This window comes from Pleurodeles waltl, chromosome 10 (assembly GCF_031143425.1).
Source record: "Pleurodeles waltl isolate 20211129_DDA chromosome 10, aPleWal1.hap1.20221129, whole genome shotgun sequence".
Classification (NCBI taxonomy): Eukaryota; Metazoa; Chordata; class Amphibia; order Caudata; family Salamandridae; genus Pleurodeles; species Pleurodeles waltl.
Genome location: NC_090449.1, coordinates 130,098,980 through 130,114,413, shown reverse-complemented (window position 1 = coordinate 130,114,413; position 15,434 = coordinate 130,098,980). Strand labels below are relative to the sequence as shown.

At 45.8% G+C, this 15,434-nt stretch overlaps 1 protein-coding gene across 1 annotated transcript in view; it reads right to left on the bottom strand.

The window, feature by feature from the left end:
• SDK1 (sidekick cell adhesion molecule 1) overlaps nt 1-15,434 on the bottom strand; it is a 2,061,301-nt gene that overhangs the window by 25,500 nt on the left and 2,020,367 nt on the right. The window contains exons 42-44 of the mRNA XM_069209963.1: nt 8,340-8,477; nt 6,227-6,344; nt 4,830-4,959 (exon numbers count right to left, since the gene is read on the bottom strand). Of these exons, the coding sequence (XP_069066064.1) occupies nt 4,830-4,959; nt 6,227-6,344; nt 8,340-8,477 (386 nt within the window). The remainder of the gene's footprint in view (nt 1-4,829; nt 4,960-6,226; nt 6,345-8,339; nt 8,478-15,434) is intronic.

Below are 15,434 nucleotides of genomic sequence, written 5' to 3'. Positions count from 1 at the left end.
GGACAGAGGCTGAACCATTGGTTTAATAGCCTGAAAGTCATGGCCTCTCCTGTTCAGGAGGACAAGCCAGAAACTGCACCATATCCAGACCAGCTCTGATGAAAGGGCGCATCTGAGAGGGAGTCAGGTATGACTTTGGCATGTTGATAGTGAACCCCAGCGAATGCAGGAGGTTGGCCGTAGGCTGATGGTGGGAGACAAAAGCCTGGAACAAGCCCACCTTCAAACGCCATTCATCAAGATAGAGGGAAGACTGGAACCCCTGATCTCCGCAGATGAGCTACAAATACACCATTACCTTGGTGAACACCCAAGGGATGTTGATATGGCCAAAGGGATGCACAGTGAACTGAAAGTGCTTTTGACCTACAGAGAACCGCAGGTAACGCCTGTGGGCAGGCAGGATAGGGATGTGAAAATATGCATTCTGCAAGTCCAGCATTACAATCCAGTCTACAGGGTCCTGGGCAAACAGGACACAAGTGAGCTTGAGCATTTTGAACCTCTTCTTGAGGAAGAAATTGAGAGGGTGTGGGTCAAGGATAAGACAAAGGTCTCCATCCTTTTTTGGCACCAGAAAGTAGCGGGAATAGCAACCTGGGGGAACATGGCCTGGGCCTCCTCTGGGACCAAAGGCAGCACCTGCGCAACAGTATCCTACAGCGCATGGCGGTAGCGGCCCAAAAGGCACTTGGTGTTCACGGACTGCAGTGTCAGTCTAGTGGAAGAAAACATCTTCTTTCCCAAACTTTCCAGCTTCTTGGATTTCCAATCCAGTGGTGCTGTGCTGTGTGAAGAAACTTGGGTCCCCTGGTGCGAGGCAATGGCGGAGGGCAATAGTCCTGTTCACAGGAGCCTCTGTGCTGGGCAAAGTCCCATGAGGACATCAGTAAGTGCCTCATTAAGTGGGAGAAGCATGCTGATGGGGACACTCCAGACTGAAGCACTTCTGTCAAGGCGTTTGTCTTGAATCCCACTGAGGGCAAAATGAGGTCCAGGACCTTCGTTGCTCTCCTCACCACCATGGACAATGATGCTCCCTCCTCCATAGCAACAGTAAGGGGAGGAAGCATAACAGTATCTGGAGAAGTATCCAGTCCACTGGCCTCACCCAGCTCCCCACTCCAGTCCACAGTGCCATAAGGCTGGCAATCCTCAGGGTCCGGCAACCACTCCTATTCGTTCCTGAGTCCCACTGGAATAGGGCTCAGGCTCTGACCCAGAAGGTATGGCTCCTGATGGTGCAGGATATGACACTGTGCAACACAATTCCCAAAGTGGAACCAGAAGGGGCCCCTGCAGACCCTTACAGGCCCAAAGGCACGCCAGAGGGGTCAGGCCACTCAAAAATGAGGGGCAAAGCCTCATAGAACTCTATAGCTTGGCAGGGATCACTCCAGCTCCAGGAAAACCAGAGGCGCAGAGACAGCCCAGGTGCAGACTCTACCGCAGAGCCAGGCCTCAAAGGCGGACGCTCCAACATCTCATTGGCTGACAGATGTGGAGAGACGAAGGCCTCTTTGATGACTTCTCATTCGTATGGCAGGACTTACCGGAGTCACACAACGACTTGGAGTCCGACAAAGATCTTGGACTCCACTACTGCTTTCTGGACCTTCCTCTCAGCCAGAACGTCAAACAACCCAGCGTTGCACCAAAGCCACCAGAAGCTTGAGGGATTGCTACCCCAAGGCCTTCAGGTTCATGGTGCAGCAGTTGGAGCAGGACTTGGGGTTGTGGTCACCCTTGAGGTACCAAAGGCATACAATATGCGGGTCTGTCACTGACATTGGTTGATGACGGGCGCTGCAGGGCTTGAAGCCAGCCTTTTTGGATAACATTCCTGTCACACCAGGAAGAAAAACTTCAAAAGACGTTGACAAAACGTTGTCAAAAGTTAGTCAAAAATGAATTACGGCTAGCTCTTCTCCAGATATGCGCTGGCTGGCGCGGAAAGAAAAGAACTGACGTCTGTGTGCCTGGATGGTGCCTATATAGGCACCACAAAAGTCACTTCCTTTTAGTAATAAGAAATTTCAACAAGTGTTTTTGAATATGCGAAACATACAACTAATTAGGAAAATGACTTTGCAGCAAAGAATTTTTTTCGACCTCATTACGGAGCAATTCTGTTTTTTTTATCAAATTGAAAGCTTAATGTTTTTTTTTTATCTATAAAGCACTAAGAGCTGTAAAGCTGTTCCAAAAAGGCCATGCAGATCTCTGCAGGAAAGTTTTTTCATTTTTAGATATCAAAGATAGTGATGGACTATTAAAAAAAAAAAAAAAATACTTCAGGATTGTTCGGGCTGTGTGGCTGATTCCCCAAAAATATTTCCAAAGTCTTTGACTGGTGGAAAAGGTTTTCCTCTAGAGATGATAAACAAAATTCTCTAATTGGAACACTGGTGTGATAAATTGCAAAGTAAGGGTGCTGTATTGATATACTGACAGATTACAGTGGTTCCGATGTAGAAGTACTAAAAAAGGAAGCAGGCTTTTTCCACATATGCACTCACGCTCTGGAATATCTCTTTAAAGAACACTGAATAACAAGGCAAGATCTAATAGTCAGTTAACTATCCCTCACTGACTGTATACTTTTCTTTAACCTCCCTTATCAGGTAAGTTTGTGCTATTCAGGTACTACATAGATAAACTTATTTGAGGATAAAATGGTGGCATACAAGTCATCCTACTTGCTGTGCCCTCGCTAACATTGCTCAACACTCTGCCCTTACCAATGCTGCCAGATGAGTGGTGTGCACTGGTTTGAAGCACCCCCATCTCTTGGTAACTTAAAAATGGTCTACAAACAATGCGTGCTGATCAGTGGGGCATTCCATCATTTCTGAATCCCTGTAGTAGGATGTGGAGTTCTCTGTCACAAGCCACATGACAGGCGAAAGTCATAATGATTTCTGTGACTACAGATAATTAACCTAGGTTTTGGCTGAAAACAAAATCAAACAAAATATTCTTAACATTTCTAAACTACCAGGAATTGAAAAAATAATGGTCTTATGTCGTATTTGCCCGCAGTGGAAGAGGAAGCGATAAAGAATGGCAGTTCACTTAAACAAATGTATGCCACTGAACACGTTTCGCTTGTGTTGCATATGCGATGGGAAATACATAATTACAACGCAATGCCGTATCAGAGTCCTTGAAATTTTTTAGTCAAGAAGCAGCATACACTCTTGCTGATAGATCTGTTTTAGTGAACCACAGTACTCAGAGATAACTATGATAGGATATTATTGGAGAAAACATTTACCTACTAACTGATTTCACCATTCTTATTGTTTGAATAAAATTAATTAAAATTACATCAAGCAAATTCCAAAGCCCTGATGAAGCAACTACATCGTGAAACACGGCCTTGTTGGAATCACATGATCGCTTACAGTTGACATTGATGAACTACCAATAAAATAACATGTTTTAAGAAACGATTAGTGCCTCTCAAAAATGCAAGGTAAGGAATCTGCAACTAGAAGTCTCTATCAGATATACAACACCAGAGGGAACCAGTGTTTACCAGGTGCACCTCATTGTGCCGTGTCCACTTTCCAAATTCCTCAATTCTGTACTGAAGCGTGAAAGCCTTTCACGATCAGGCTTACAAATTACTTACCATTTTACCAGGCTGGGTATGACACAGGGTGGAGAGGAGACCCACTGATCTAGCAAGGTGACAGCAAGGAAGCCTTCTCTGTGTAGGCGGTTTACTACACAGGAGATGATGGCGTAATTACTCAAAGCCCCCCCCCCCACTTCTTCTTCCAACTGCACAAGTATCAAAGTGCATACCTGATGTAGGAATTGTCACTGATGCTCGCATACGCATAAATAGCTAGAATGGCCCCACAAGTAGTTGGAACTGCTCGACTTCCAAGTAACAACTCTCCTGACAGCCCCTGGCTTTGTCCCATGCTCCCAAGCTGATGTAAGCACCTTTTTTCTGTATAAACTTATGGTTTTCAGCGTCCATGATAACAACCTCTCCAGGAAGCAATGTGGGTATTAACTGCTACACAAGGTACAAACTTTGGCCTTACAGAGCACATTCGACCCACTCAATAGTATTTACTAATGCTTTGAAAGTGATTGTGCACGACCGAACAGGTAGTAAAATAGCCTTTTTGTGTTGGACAGGTAATGCCACACTGAATGAATATGTATCATATGGCGTTTATGTCACAGGAAAAAGAGCTGACAAAATCTTGAAAACGCTGAATTTGAGTTAAAACACCAACACGTTTTTTATCTTTCACTTTTACATAGTCCCGAGAAATTACTTTTAGTTTGAATTATCTTTCCGGCATTTCTAGTTTGATTTTTTTTTTTTTTTAAAGGTTTCTCGGGAGATGTGCAAGAATGCACTTCAGATTAACAGACAGACAAAATAGGTCTGATTCATTAAAAAGCATACCAGCTATTCACACCTCCACCTGAAAACACTTTAGACTTTTTTGTAACTCGCAAACCTTTCCAGGAGTACCCTAGGAAAACACAACAGCAGACGGGCAGTGTGTAAATACCGTTGTGTAATAGTTTTTTTTTTCTCCTTTTGTCTCTACCTAAGTCTTGTAACAACCCACCCCCCAGCCCTTTGGTGGGATCCTACATAATTATATGCAGTCGTGTGCTACAATCACGCAGGTCTAAATTGGTCCGCATGGATATACGTAGCAGGCGTAAATCTGGCAATTATTGCTCTTCGATGACCATTTGTGGACACTAATCTCTTGGTGAAGCAAGCCATTCGTTTGACTGTGAACTGCAGCATCATCGTTTCCGCACTAGGACCCCATTCTAGGACTCACCTCTGATTCCGATAGCTCAGCGGGCTTCTCCGTCAAGGCAGTGCTCTCAGTTAATGCAGTCCCATTGTATTTGTTACAGATGTCCTCATCGGAGTAATGTAATCCACCGGGGCTTGGGCGAGGAGGGGATCTGGGAATTGAAAGGCAGATTCAGATAGTTCTGTTCACCTTACAAAGCTGTACACACCTTTATAATTTCAGATGAATGCACCTCTCAAAATAAAATCCTTGAAAAGCAGTATTTTAAACGCATTGAGCACTCTATCTTGTACACAACTACAACCACACACTGTTGTTTTGTTATAGTACTATATGTTATGTTGTACGTATCAAAACTTAATTTACTTTTAAGACCCTGCGCCAATCAATGAAATGTAATTATCTCGAATGCAAAATGCCATCAAAATGTATTTTTGCAATTAATGTAAGGTTGTAAGAAATTTAGTTGGAATCAGGTGCACAAATTAGCAGTTTTCAGAGTGTAAATTCATGTTTCGTATCCCCAAAACATGAGTTTAAACTTGCAAATACTTCCCAGGAGTAGTACTGAAATCCTTTGTATTTTCTTTAATTGGAAATTTACTACAAACCTGGTTGTACATCTCAGGTAGTACATTTTTATTTTTTTCAAGGTTGGGCTTTAGGTAGGTAATACAAGTCAAGAAAGAGTATATCATGCTTCAAACCTTTGGTGCATGAGAGGAAGCCTGTATTGAAGAGCACAGTAATATGTTTGGAAGTTTCCATCTGATATACAACTAACACTTAGATGCTGGATATAAAATGAACAGTCTTCCACTTCACCAACACAACCATCTGCATCACAGAAGTGATGATGATGTCCAAACATAAACAGCCAGCGGCAGCTCTTCCGCTATGGTAGAGGAGCACTCCCCTCCCTGCCAGCAGCAGCTTCTGCAAAACTTTATAAATAAAACAATAATATACAATGTTTATTGTTGTTTTATTTTTAAAGGGGCAGGGCCATGGGAATAACGAGTATGGAGGAGGGGTGGTGGGCACTCAGCTCAGGGCGCATGTGAGATTGTCCAGCTGTCTCAGGATGGCCAAACACATTCGTGCTGAGCTCTCTCCAACGCAGCACTGTGTTCCCGGTTTGAATAGAGCAGGCACACGCTCCCAGTCTGCCTGGGAGTGCCACGTCCGGGCCCTCCAGTCACTCCTAGCACTGCTCTCATGCTGTCAGCAATGCGGCAGGGACTCGGGAGTCAGGTACGTTTATTATTATTATTTTTTTTATTTCATTTTTTTGTTTATTTTGTTGTCCCCTCACCTCCCCGGTGCCACTTCACCACTTTATTGAGCAGTGAGCCGTGACCGTAACCAGCTGTTGAACAGAAGGAAAAGAAAGTGGAGAAATTAAGGTTTGAGAATACCTTGTCCCGTTCTTTTTGGAAAACGTGTTCTTGACATTGAGATGCCGACTGTTCAGTTCCAGAGCTGTGAAACCGCCATTGTCCAGAGTCACCGACTCCTCGTTTGTTAGTGCTTTACCTACGGTTTTGACACAAAAAACGATGTAATTTTTAGCATAGTACCACTTGATGGAGAGCCAATTACACACACTCACTTTCTCCATCTCTCTCTATTGCTGTTCCCAGGTGGTTTGTAAAGCCTCTGCTCTAACCCTGAACAAACTCCGTGAGGGCAACAGAGTTACTCTCAAACTCTCAAAAAACGAAAATACTGAACATTTTCAGCTACGCATGAGAGGAAATATTTGGCATCACCAAAACATGGGTTACTGACATATGAAGTGAATGAAAAGGAAATACAATAGTTCCCCTAAAGATTTTCAACTGTTTGTTCCTCCTGTTAAACTTGTAGGGTAAGCAGGTAATAGGCAGTTAATTAGCTGTGACTCCCTTTCCTTATAATACCTTAAAATCAACAGAGACCGCTGTTTTAGTGAGGAAATGATTCACTCAAGAGTTGAGTAAGAGAAAGACACAGGATGTGTAAAAGGTAGCAATATCAGGATTAAATGTCGAAAGAACAATATTAACTGTACAAGGAATAGCCCACCAGGAGCTTCCATATGCAGCCTCCAACCCCTGTGCTTATATGTGGCAAAAGTGTTTAACTGACACCTCAACATTCTCATACCTTATGATGGCAGGGCAGAAATGCACAAAACATCGTGAGGACACGCGAGACTAAACCACTAGCTCATTCATTTTCTGGGATAAAATAAGAACAGAGTATGATTTTAATAATGATAGAGAGAAGCTACAGGCAGACAATCAACAGTAGTTATTGATCTTCCATTCAATCCTATACAATGCATTATTTCCGAATGAAAGCATATCCTTCAAGATGAGTTTCCTTTCAAGCAGCTAACCACCCAATACATAACGATTACCATTCCTTGCCTAAGGTGTCTTTCTGAACCACCCCTCTGGAGGAAGTGAAGTTCTCTTCTTGGGGTGTCTCCGCTAGCATTTGGTGCTACAGCTAGTCTCTGCGTTTGGCACACCCTAGGGTTGACTCATGAAAATCAATGAGAAAACAATAATGTAAAAGAGTTGTGGAAAGAGCCATCTTGGGTAAAATGCAAACTTGTGGAGAAAACTGTGAGAAGAGTAACACATTTCTGCTCCCGTTTGAAGTGTGCACAATGGCTAATAGTCAGATATCATTTAAGGAATATATAGCATCCTACAAAGGATACTGTGATGCCACATAGTGGTCGCCAAATCACCTTTACAGGCCAGGGTACGCCCAGCGAGAGGCACATAATCTATTCTGCTTGCACATTTGATTACGCAAAGGATTCTGGTTGATACAGACCAAGTTACCTTCTATCTGACTGAAAAAATGTAGAGTGCCACTCAAGACAAGTTGTCAGATAAGTAGTGTGGGAACAAGAGTGGGGAAATCATTTCATTGGGTACTGATCATTGTGCCATAGGGACCAGACTTCGGTCAGTGGTGAAGAGGGACACATCTAGAGATCACGTGGAGGGTCAAAAAGAGGAGGCAAGTGGGGCATGGACAGAGGAGTCAGCAAGGGACACACGTGTAGGACTTTTCTGTAGAACATTTGTAATAGCGAAGTCAATATTAATACAAGAGAAGAAATCACTTGACCTCTGAGCATTGTGGATATGAAAAACTGACCACATCGACATTATAATCACCTTAGTAGATGGTGGCATCCCTAATTTCAACCGGGTTCCGTTTCGAAACAGAGTAACCATGAAACCAGAGTTCTACATACAACCATAAAACACAACATTTTTTTAAGTCAGTGCTGAAAGATATCATGCAGCAGTGCAATGGAAAAAATGACTGCGCTCCTACAGGACATCAAAGTATAGCCACATTTTAACTACATAAACATGGTTTCAAACAGCTCAATGTTAAAAGTCATTATTTTGTATCCTGGTTAAAAATAATTTCATTAACGTCACCTACAGAACTTCTGGTTGTCCTGAACATGGAAAGCGTGTAGAGTATATGACAATAGACGTAAAGCCACAGACTCACCTGTGCTACAACTCTTGTATTTTTTACTCTGGCCATATAAGACAAGTGCAAAGGCAACCAGCAAGATAATGATTAGACTGCATAGAGCCATCACCAAGAGAAACCACCACTCTTCATAGTACGGTGTCTCCAGCCGGGCTAAAAAGGCAAGCGGAATTAAACTAATTTAGACAATGTAACAACCTTAGAAAATGTGTATTTTGTAAGGTTATATATATATATATAAACATTTTAATATGTATTCTTCCTGCTTAATCTGCAGGGCAAACAGAAAAACTTGTATAGTTCAGTACACATAAGCTTTCGGTTTATCTCGCAAGGATGAAGGACAAGTAAACCTGTCAGGATCTGAACCTAGGTCATTAAATGTGTACCAGAATTGTTGTAGCACAATCACTGGACAACTGAGTATATAGCAATTTTGGGGAAATGCAATTATTGTATTGAAAGTGTTCTCAAAATCCTAGAACGTCAATAAAGGATTTGCCTACCTCAAACCTTTTTGAAAACTTTGACTGGAGTCAAGAATAGTGATTCACCTAATAATGTAGAAGCTATATACCACCAACATATCGTATGTAAAGGACTGGCCCCCCCTTCCCTCTGTCCATCATGAATCATAGTAATACGGAATTCATAATAGCCCTTTGGATGATGCCTAGGTGGGAACTGTGACCTACTAAATAAAAATTTAGAGGATAGCCCTGATAAACCATCATGCTAATAAATATCCCATTATAAACTGGTGAACTCCCCCACCCCATGTCCTATAATGTTTCGGCAAAAGATCATTAGTGGATGCCACTACTGAGTAGCATCAAAGATGCTGTATCTCCTTATCAGAAACGTTGCAGTAAATATATCAAATCACAAACAGAAAATAATATGCCATTATTTAACATATTCTACTCATCAGGCCAATGTTTGCTGCATACTGAAGGGGAAGAATAAAAGTTTCCCCGAGTTTGTATATTCCTGATGCATGTTTGGTAGGATCTCCACATCTTCATAAATTGTATACCTTGCTGCTTATGCTATGATTTTCCTCATTTTGATCTTCATTCTTGAACTGCTAGCTGGAGATCTTCTATTTTTGAACAATCAATGTACAAGCCTCTAGTGTACCATGAAAAAGCAAATTTGCCAGCACATTGTTAAATTTTACCCAGTGGTACCATTCGATAACGGTAACACCTTCCTCATTCACAAAGTCATGGTTCCCCGTCTTTCTCAAGCACCTCAAAGCAGCGTTCAAAATGCTTTGATCTTAAGACTTTGACAAATCAGACGGCTCTGGATGTCTATAGAATTATGTTACCTCCAGCATAAATAAGAAAATGAGTTACCTGTAACTGTAGTTTGCTTCGCCAGTATTGGAATCTTTCATTGATTCACATTCTTGAATCATTTCCCGTCGTCGAGATGGGAGTCCCCAAGTTCTTCCAATAGCAATGTAATGCCAAGTGTAGTGCATGAAACCTTAGGCCCTTCATTTTAGTAGCACATCCCAGTCCTTTTAAAAAAAGAGACCAAACATAGGTTCCAGCCAATCAAGTTGCTTTACTCTCTAGAACACACCCATGAGAAGCTCCAGCCCCTCAGATTTTCTGAAGCACGAGTTCTGGAGAACCAAAAATAGACGGAGAGAACGGTGAGCCCCTCAGGGAAGGAGGGGGGTTTTGCATGTGGGTCTTTGAAGTACAAGTTACTTACCTTCTGTACCGATATTTCTGATAGAGACATATTCTAGTTGCACAGTCCTTACCTTCGAATTTTCCCCCAGGCGTCAGCCTGGATCCGAAGATTTTTTCTTTGTGCAAACCCTTGCGCGTCGGTAGGTGTTGTCGGTTGACGTCGTTGGCGTTGTAGTCATCGTGATGACGTTGGGAGTAGTACATAGATGCTGCCTCAGCGCAATGATGTCAGTTTCTTTTCACGACTTTCCACACCAAAGCAGAACCGCGAAGAACACTAAGATTGGTGCGCCAGAGCTAAGGCCCTGAATGGGGAAGCCCTGTCCCTAGAAATCAGTTCGCAAGCGGGGAGGATGCAAGGGTCAGTAAGGAATCTGCAACTAGAGTATGTCTCTACCAGCTATATCGTTACCAAAGGTAAGTAACTTGCACATCTGATAGAGGCTTCTAGTTGCAGATTCCTTACTTTAGAATAGATACCCAAGCAATGCCATCCTCTGAGGTGGGCTGCGAACCAAGATCATACTAGACAGTGCTGAAGGACGGAACTACCAAAGTAGCCGTCCCGACGGACCTGACTGTCAAGACAGTAATGTTTTATTAAATGTGTGCAAGGATGCCCGCGGAGCTGCCTGGCAGATATCCAGGACAGGAACTCCGTGTGCTCATTCCACCAGTCGCTCTGGTGGAGTGAGCGCACAAGCCCTCAGGGGGTTGCTTCTTGGCCAAAGCATAGCACATCTTGATGTAAAGAATTACCCATAGAGAGATAGTATCGATAGTACCGCCTTCCCTTTCTTCGCACCCACATATCCAAAAAAGAGTTGATCGTCCACCCGGAAATCTTTAGTACAATTGAGATAGAATGCCAATGCTCTTTTTGGGTCCTGACGGTGGAGTCTTTACTCCTCATAAGAAGGATGTAGAGGTGTGTACAAATTAGGCAAGGTGATGAACTGGCCTACATGAAAAGGTGTAACGACCTCGGGAAGGAAGGAAGCCTTAGTGCGCGACACCACTTTGTCAGGGTGCACAGACAAGTATGGGGGCTTTGAAGAAAAAGCCAGAAGCTCACTCACTCAGCGAGCAGAAGTGATGGCAACAAGAAAAACAGTCATGAAAGTAAGGAGTCGTATTGGACAACTGTGCATCGGGTGAAGGGAGTACACATTAAGAAAGTAAGTACAAGATTGAGGTCCCACTGAGGCATGATAAATGGAGTGGGAGGAAACAAATGGGTGAGACCCTTAAGGAATCAACTGGCAATAGGAGACTTAAAGAGTGAAGGCTATCAGGCAACCTAAGAAAGGCCGAAATAGCTGATAAGTAACTTATAAGAGTGACCAAAGCAGAGTCCTGCTGGGCTAAAGACAGAATGAACAAAAGAATCTCAGAAAGACGAGCAGAGAGGGGGTTAACAGATTTGTTGGTACACCAAGCCACAAATTTATGCCAATGAAAGACGTATATTGTTTTGGTGGAGTTACGCCTGGCTGCCAAGATAACACCACAGACGTCAGGTGGAAGGTCAAAAGCCGTCAACTGCCACTCAATCTCCACGCATGAAGGTGGAGATTGGACAGGTTCGGGTGGAGAACCGTCCCCTGCTGCTGTGACAGAAGAGCCTCCCGAAGAGGCAGTCTGAGTAGAGGATTGGTGGCCATGTTTAATAGCCCTGGTTACCATACCCTCCATGCATAGTCTGAAGCCACCAAGATAACTTGGGCCCAGTCGTTCCTGATCTTCTTGAGAACTCTGGGAAGAAGTGGTATAGGCAGAAAGGGGTAAAGGAGGCCTGAGTTCCACTCAAGACGAAAAGCGTCTCCGAGAGAGTGCCGCCTTGGAAACTCCAATGAGCAAAACAGCTGACATTGCGCATTCTTTGCGGAGGTGAACAGATCTAACCAAGGCTCTCCCCACTGCTGAAAGAGACCTTGCGCCACCTCCGGATGGAGACGCCATTCGTGATCAGCTATGCATCGACAGCTGAGTTTGTGTGCTCTGATGTTCAGAGAGCCTGCCAGACGTTAGACCACCAGGGTAATGTCCTGACTGCCAGCCATGTCCAGAGGCGTAGTGCCTCCTCACAAAGGGTCCCGGACCCTACTCCGCCTTGTTTGTTGCAGTACCATATGGCAGTAGTGTTGTCTGTGAACACTTGCACTACTTTCCCTTTCAGAGAGGGAAGAAATGCTTTCAACGCAAGCCTGATCGCCTGGAGTTCCAGAAGATTGATATGGAGCCCAGACTCCGCCGGAGACCAGAGGCCTCTGATCTCCGCCTCTCCCATGTGGCTGCCCCATCCCAGAAGTGACACATCTGTCACTATGGATTGATCTGGCTGGGAAAGGGAGAGGGATCTGCTGTTGACCCAATGCGTATTCGAAAGCCACCACTGCAGGTCTTTCACAGTCCCCTCCGAGATCTGGACCATGTCAGAGAGATTTCCATGATGCTGCACCCACTGGAACCTCAAGTCCCACTACAGAGCCCGCATACGCCATCTGGCATGTGTTACTAGCAGGATGCAGGAGGCCATGAGGCCCAGCAGCCTCAGAGTCAGTCTCACCAAAGCCCAAGACAGAGGCTGAAAGATCCGAATCATAGCCTGAATATCTTGGACTCGAATATCTTGGAGGATAGGCCCGAAACTGCACTGTGTCCAGAACAGCTCAGATGAAAGGGAGCATCTGAGAGGGAGTCAGGTGTGACTTTGCACGTTTATAGTGAACCCCAACGTATGCATGAGGTTCGCCGTAGTTTGAAGGTAGGAGATGACTTTCTGGGGTGAGTCTGCTTTCAACAGCCAGTCGTCAAGGTAGGGGAAGACTGAAACCTCCAACCTACGCAGATGAGCTGTAACCACCGCTATCACTTTCGTGAACACCCGAGGGGCGCTGGTAAGGCTGAAGGGGAGCACAGTAAATTGAAAGTGCTCGTGACCTACCACGAACCGTTGGTAACGTCTGTGGGCAGGCAGGATGAGAATAAGCACCCTGCAAGTCCAACGCTACCATTCAGTCTTCTGGGTCCAAGGGAGATAGGACCTGAGCCCGGGTGAGCATCTTAAATTTCTCCTTCTTGAGGAGGACATTGAGGTCCCAAAGGTCTAGGATAGGACATAAGCCCTTGTCTTTTTCAGAACCAGAAAGTAGCGGAAATAACAACTACAACCTACTTCTGGCGCAGGAACCCTCTCTATGGCTCCCTTGGCCAAGAGAGCCACAACTTCCTGGCGGAGAAGTGCCACATGATCCTCCAGAACACGGCTGACTGATGGATGCATAGCTGGATTTGAATGGGAGGGAGTAGCCCCTTCGAACGATCTGCAAAACCCACCTGTCCTTAGTGTTGGATACTCAGTCGGGCAGGTGATGGCGAATCCTGACGCCAACTGGACCAGAGTGAGGGGATGGTCTAGGAGGGTTTGGAGGCTGAAGCAGGGGCGGGGTGGACTGGGCAGACCTCTGGTTCCCTGTCCCACACTCACGTGGGATTCTGCGCCCCCGGTCCACAACGGCTGTACAGCATGGGTGGCACAGTGGCTGGGATAGGGACGCGACAGGGAGGCCCTTCCCTGGTCACGAAAGGGGCAAAAAGCGGACTGCTTGGGGCAAGGGACAGTGGAAAGGCCGTGGGACCGAGCCGTAGCCTGGGAGTCCTTGAACCTCTTCAAAGAAGAGTCCGCTTTGTCTCCAAAGAAACGGGAGCCATCAAAGGGCATGTCAATTACAGTCTGTTGGACAGCCCCTGAAAAAACAGATGTACATAACCAGGCGTGGTGCCTCAAGGCCACCGTTGTTGCAACCGATCTACCTAAAGAGTCAGTCGTGTCCAGCCCACATCTGATAGTGAACTTTGACGCAACTCTCCCATCAGTGACAGCTTGGTAGACGATAGCATGGGCCTCCTCCGGTATCTGAGGCAGAACTTGCACGACCATATCCCAGAGAGAGTGGGTATAGCGGCCCAAAAGGCATGTGGTGTTCATTGACTGCAGAGCAAGACTGGGGGGGGAGAAAACATATTCTTCCCAAATTGTTCCCGCCTGATTCCCTATCTGGGGTACTGAAGGGAATGCGCTAGAGGATGAGGATGCCTGGATGACTAGGCTCTCAGGTGTGGGGTGTTGGGACAGGAATTCAAGGTTTTTGGGGTGGGGCGATAGCAGTGTGCGATAGTCCTGTTCACAGGAGCCCCTGTGTTGGGTCCAGACCAAGTACCCAAAAGTACATTGGTGAGAGCTTCTTTGAATGGAAGAAGAGGCTCAGATGTGGAAGCCTCTGGTTGAAGCACCTCTATCAGGAGATTAGACCTGACCTGAACAGTAGGCAGCTGAGGACCTCAGCCACCCTACTGGCCACCATGAAATAAGTTGCTCCCTCTGCCGTAGCCACGGTTGGAGGAAACAGCATGCCAGCATCTGGAGAGGTATCCAGACCACTGGCCTCGCTCAACTCCTGTGCCCAGTCTAAGTTAGGGTCAACCAGGTACTGATTAGGGTCCAGGGAGCCCTCCAATCCTTCCCTGAATTGGTACCCATAGGAAAAAGGGTCAGAATCCAACGTGCGGTGAATAGGCCCCATCCAAGAAGGAGGCGGCGTCAGCTGACGCTGGTCTGACTCCGAGTCATCGGGGATGAGGATCAGGTCAGGTTGAGAGTGGGCACCGCTGACATCGGGAGCGTCAACAATCGTATCAGCGCCGGGGAAGGTCTCAATGGTACAGCCGGTGCAGATCTGAGAGCGGATCCGGAGGGGACCTCGGTGGCCAGAGGTGCAAAACCTGAAGGCCCCCCCCAACCGAACCCTTTGGTCCCAAATGCGCCGTATCGGGGTGGTCTGCCCAAAAATGAGGCGCATGGCCTCATAAAACTCCTTTAATTAGTCTGGGGTCGTCCCGGCTCCTGGAAAGTCAGGGAAGTGTGGAGCAGACCCAGAAGCAGGCTCCAAAGATCGACGTCTTGAGCGTCGCTGCTCCTCCTGCGTCGCCCGAGCCGAGCGATAGGGTGAAGTTGAAGGATGATGGGATCTCTTCGATTTCTTCTTCTTACCATGACCTGAAGACTTTGAAGAAGAATGGTGGTGGCCCCGCAACCGTTTTCGAGACCTTCCCCTCGAACGAGACCGCGACCTACGTGGAGTCGAGTGCCGGGCCACCATGAGCTTGAGGTACCGCTCCCTCAAGGCCTTCGGGTGCACTACTTCGGGTTGTGGTCACGCTCCAGGCACCACAAACAGACCTGATGTGGATCAATCACCGACATCATGCAGTGACAGTCCTCGTACGGTTTGAAGCTGGTGTTCGGGGACATCCCTCGACGCACCAAAAAACTCACCAAAAAGTTGACAAAACTGTTGAAGTTGGTCAAAAAGCAACCAAAGGTTGCTCTCTCCGGATC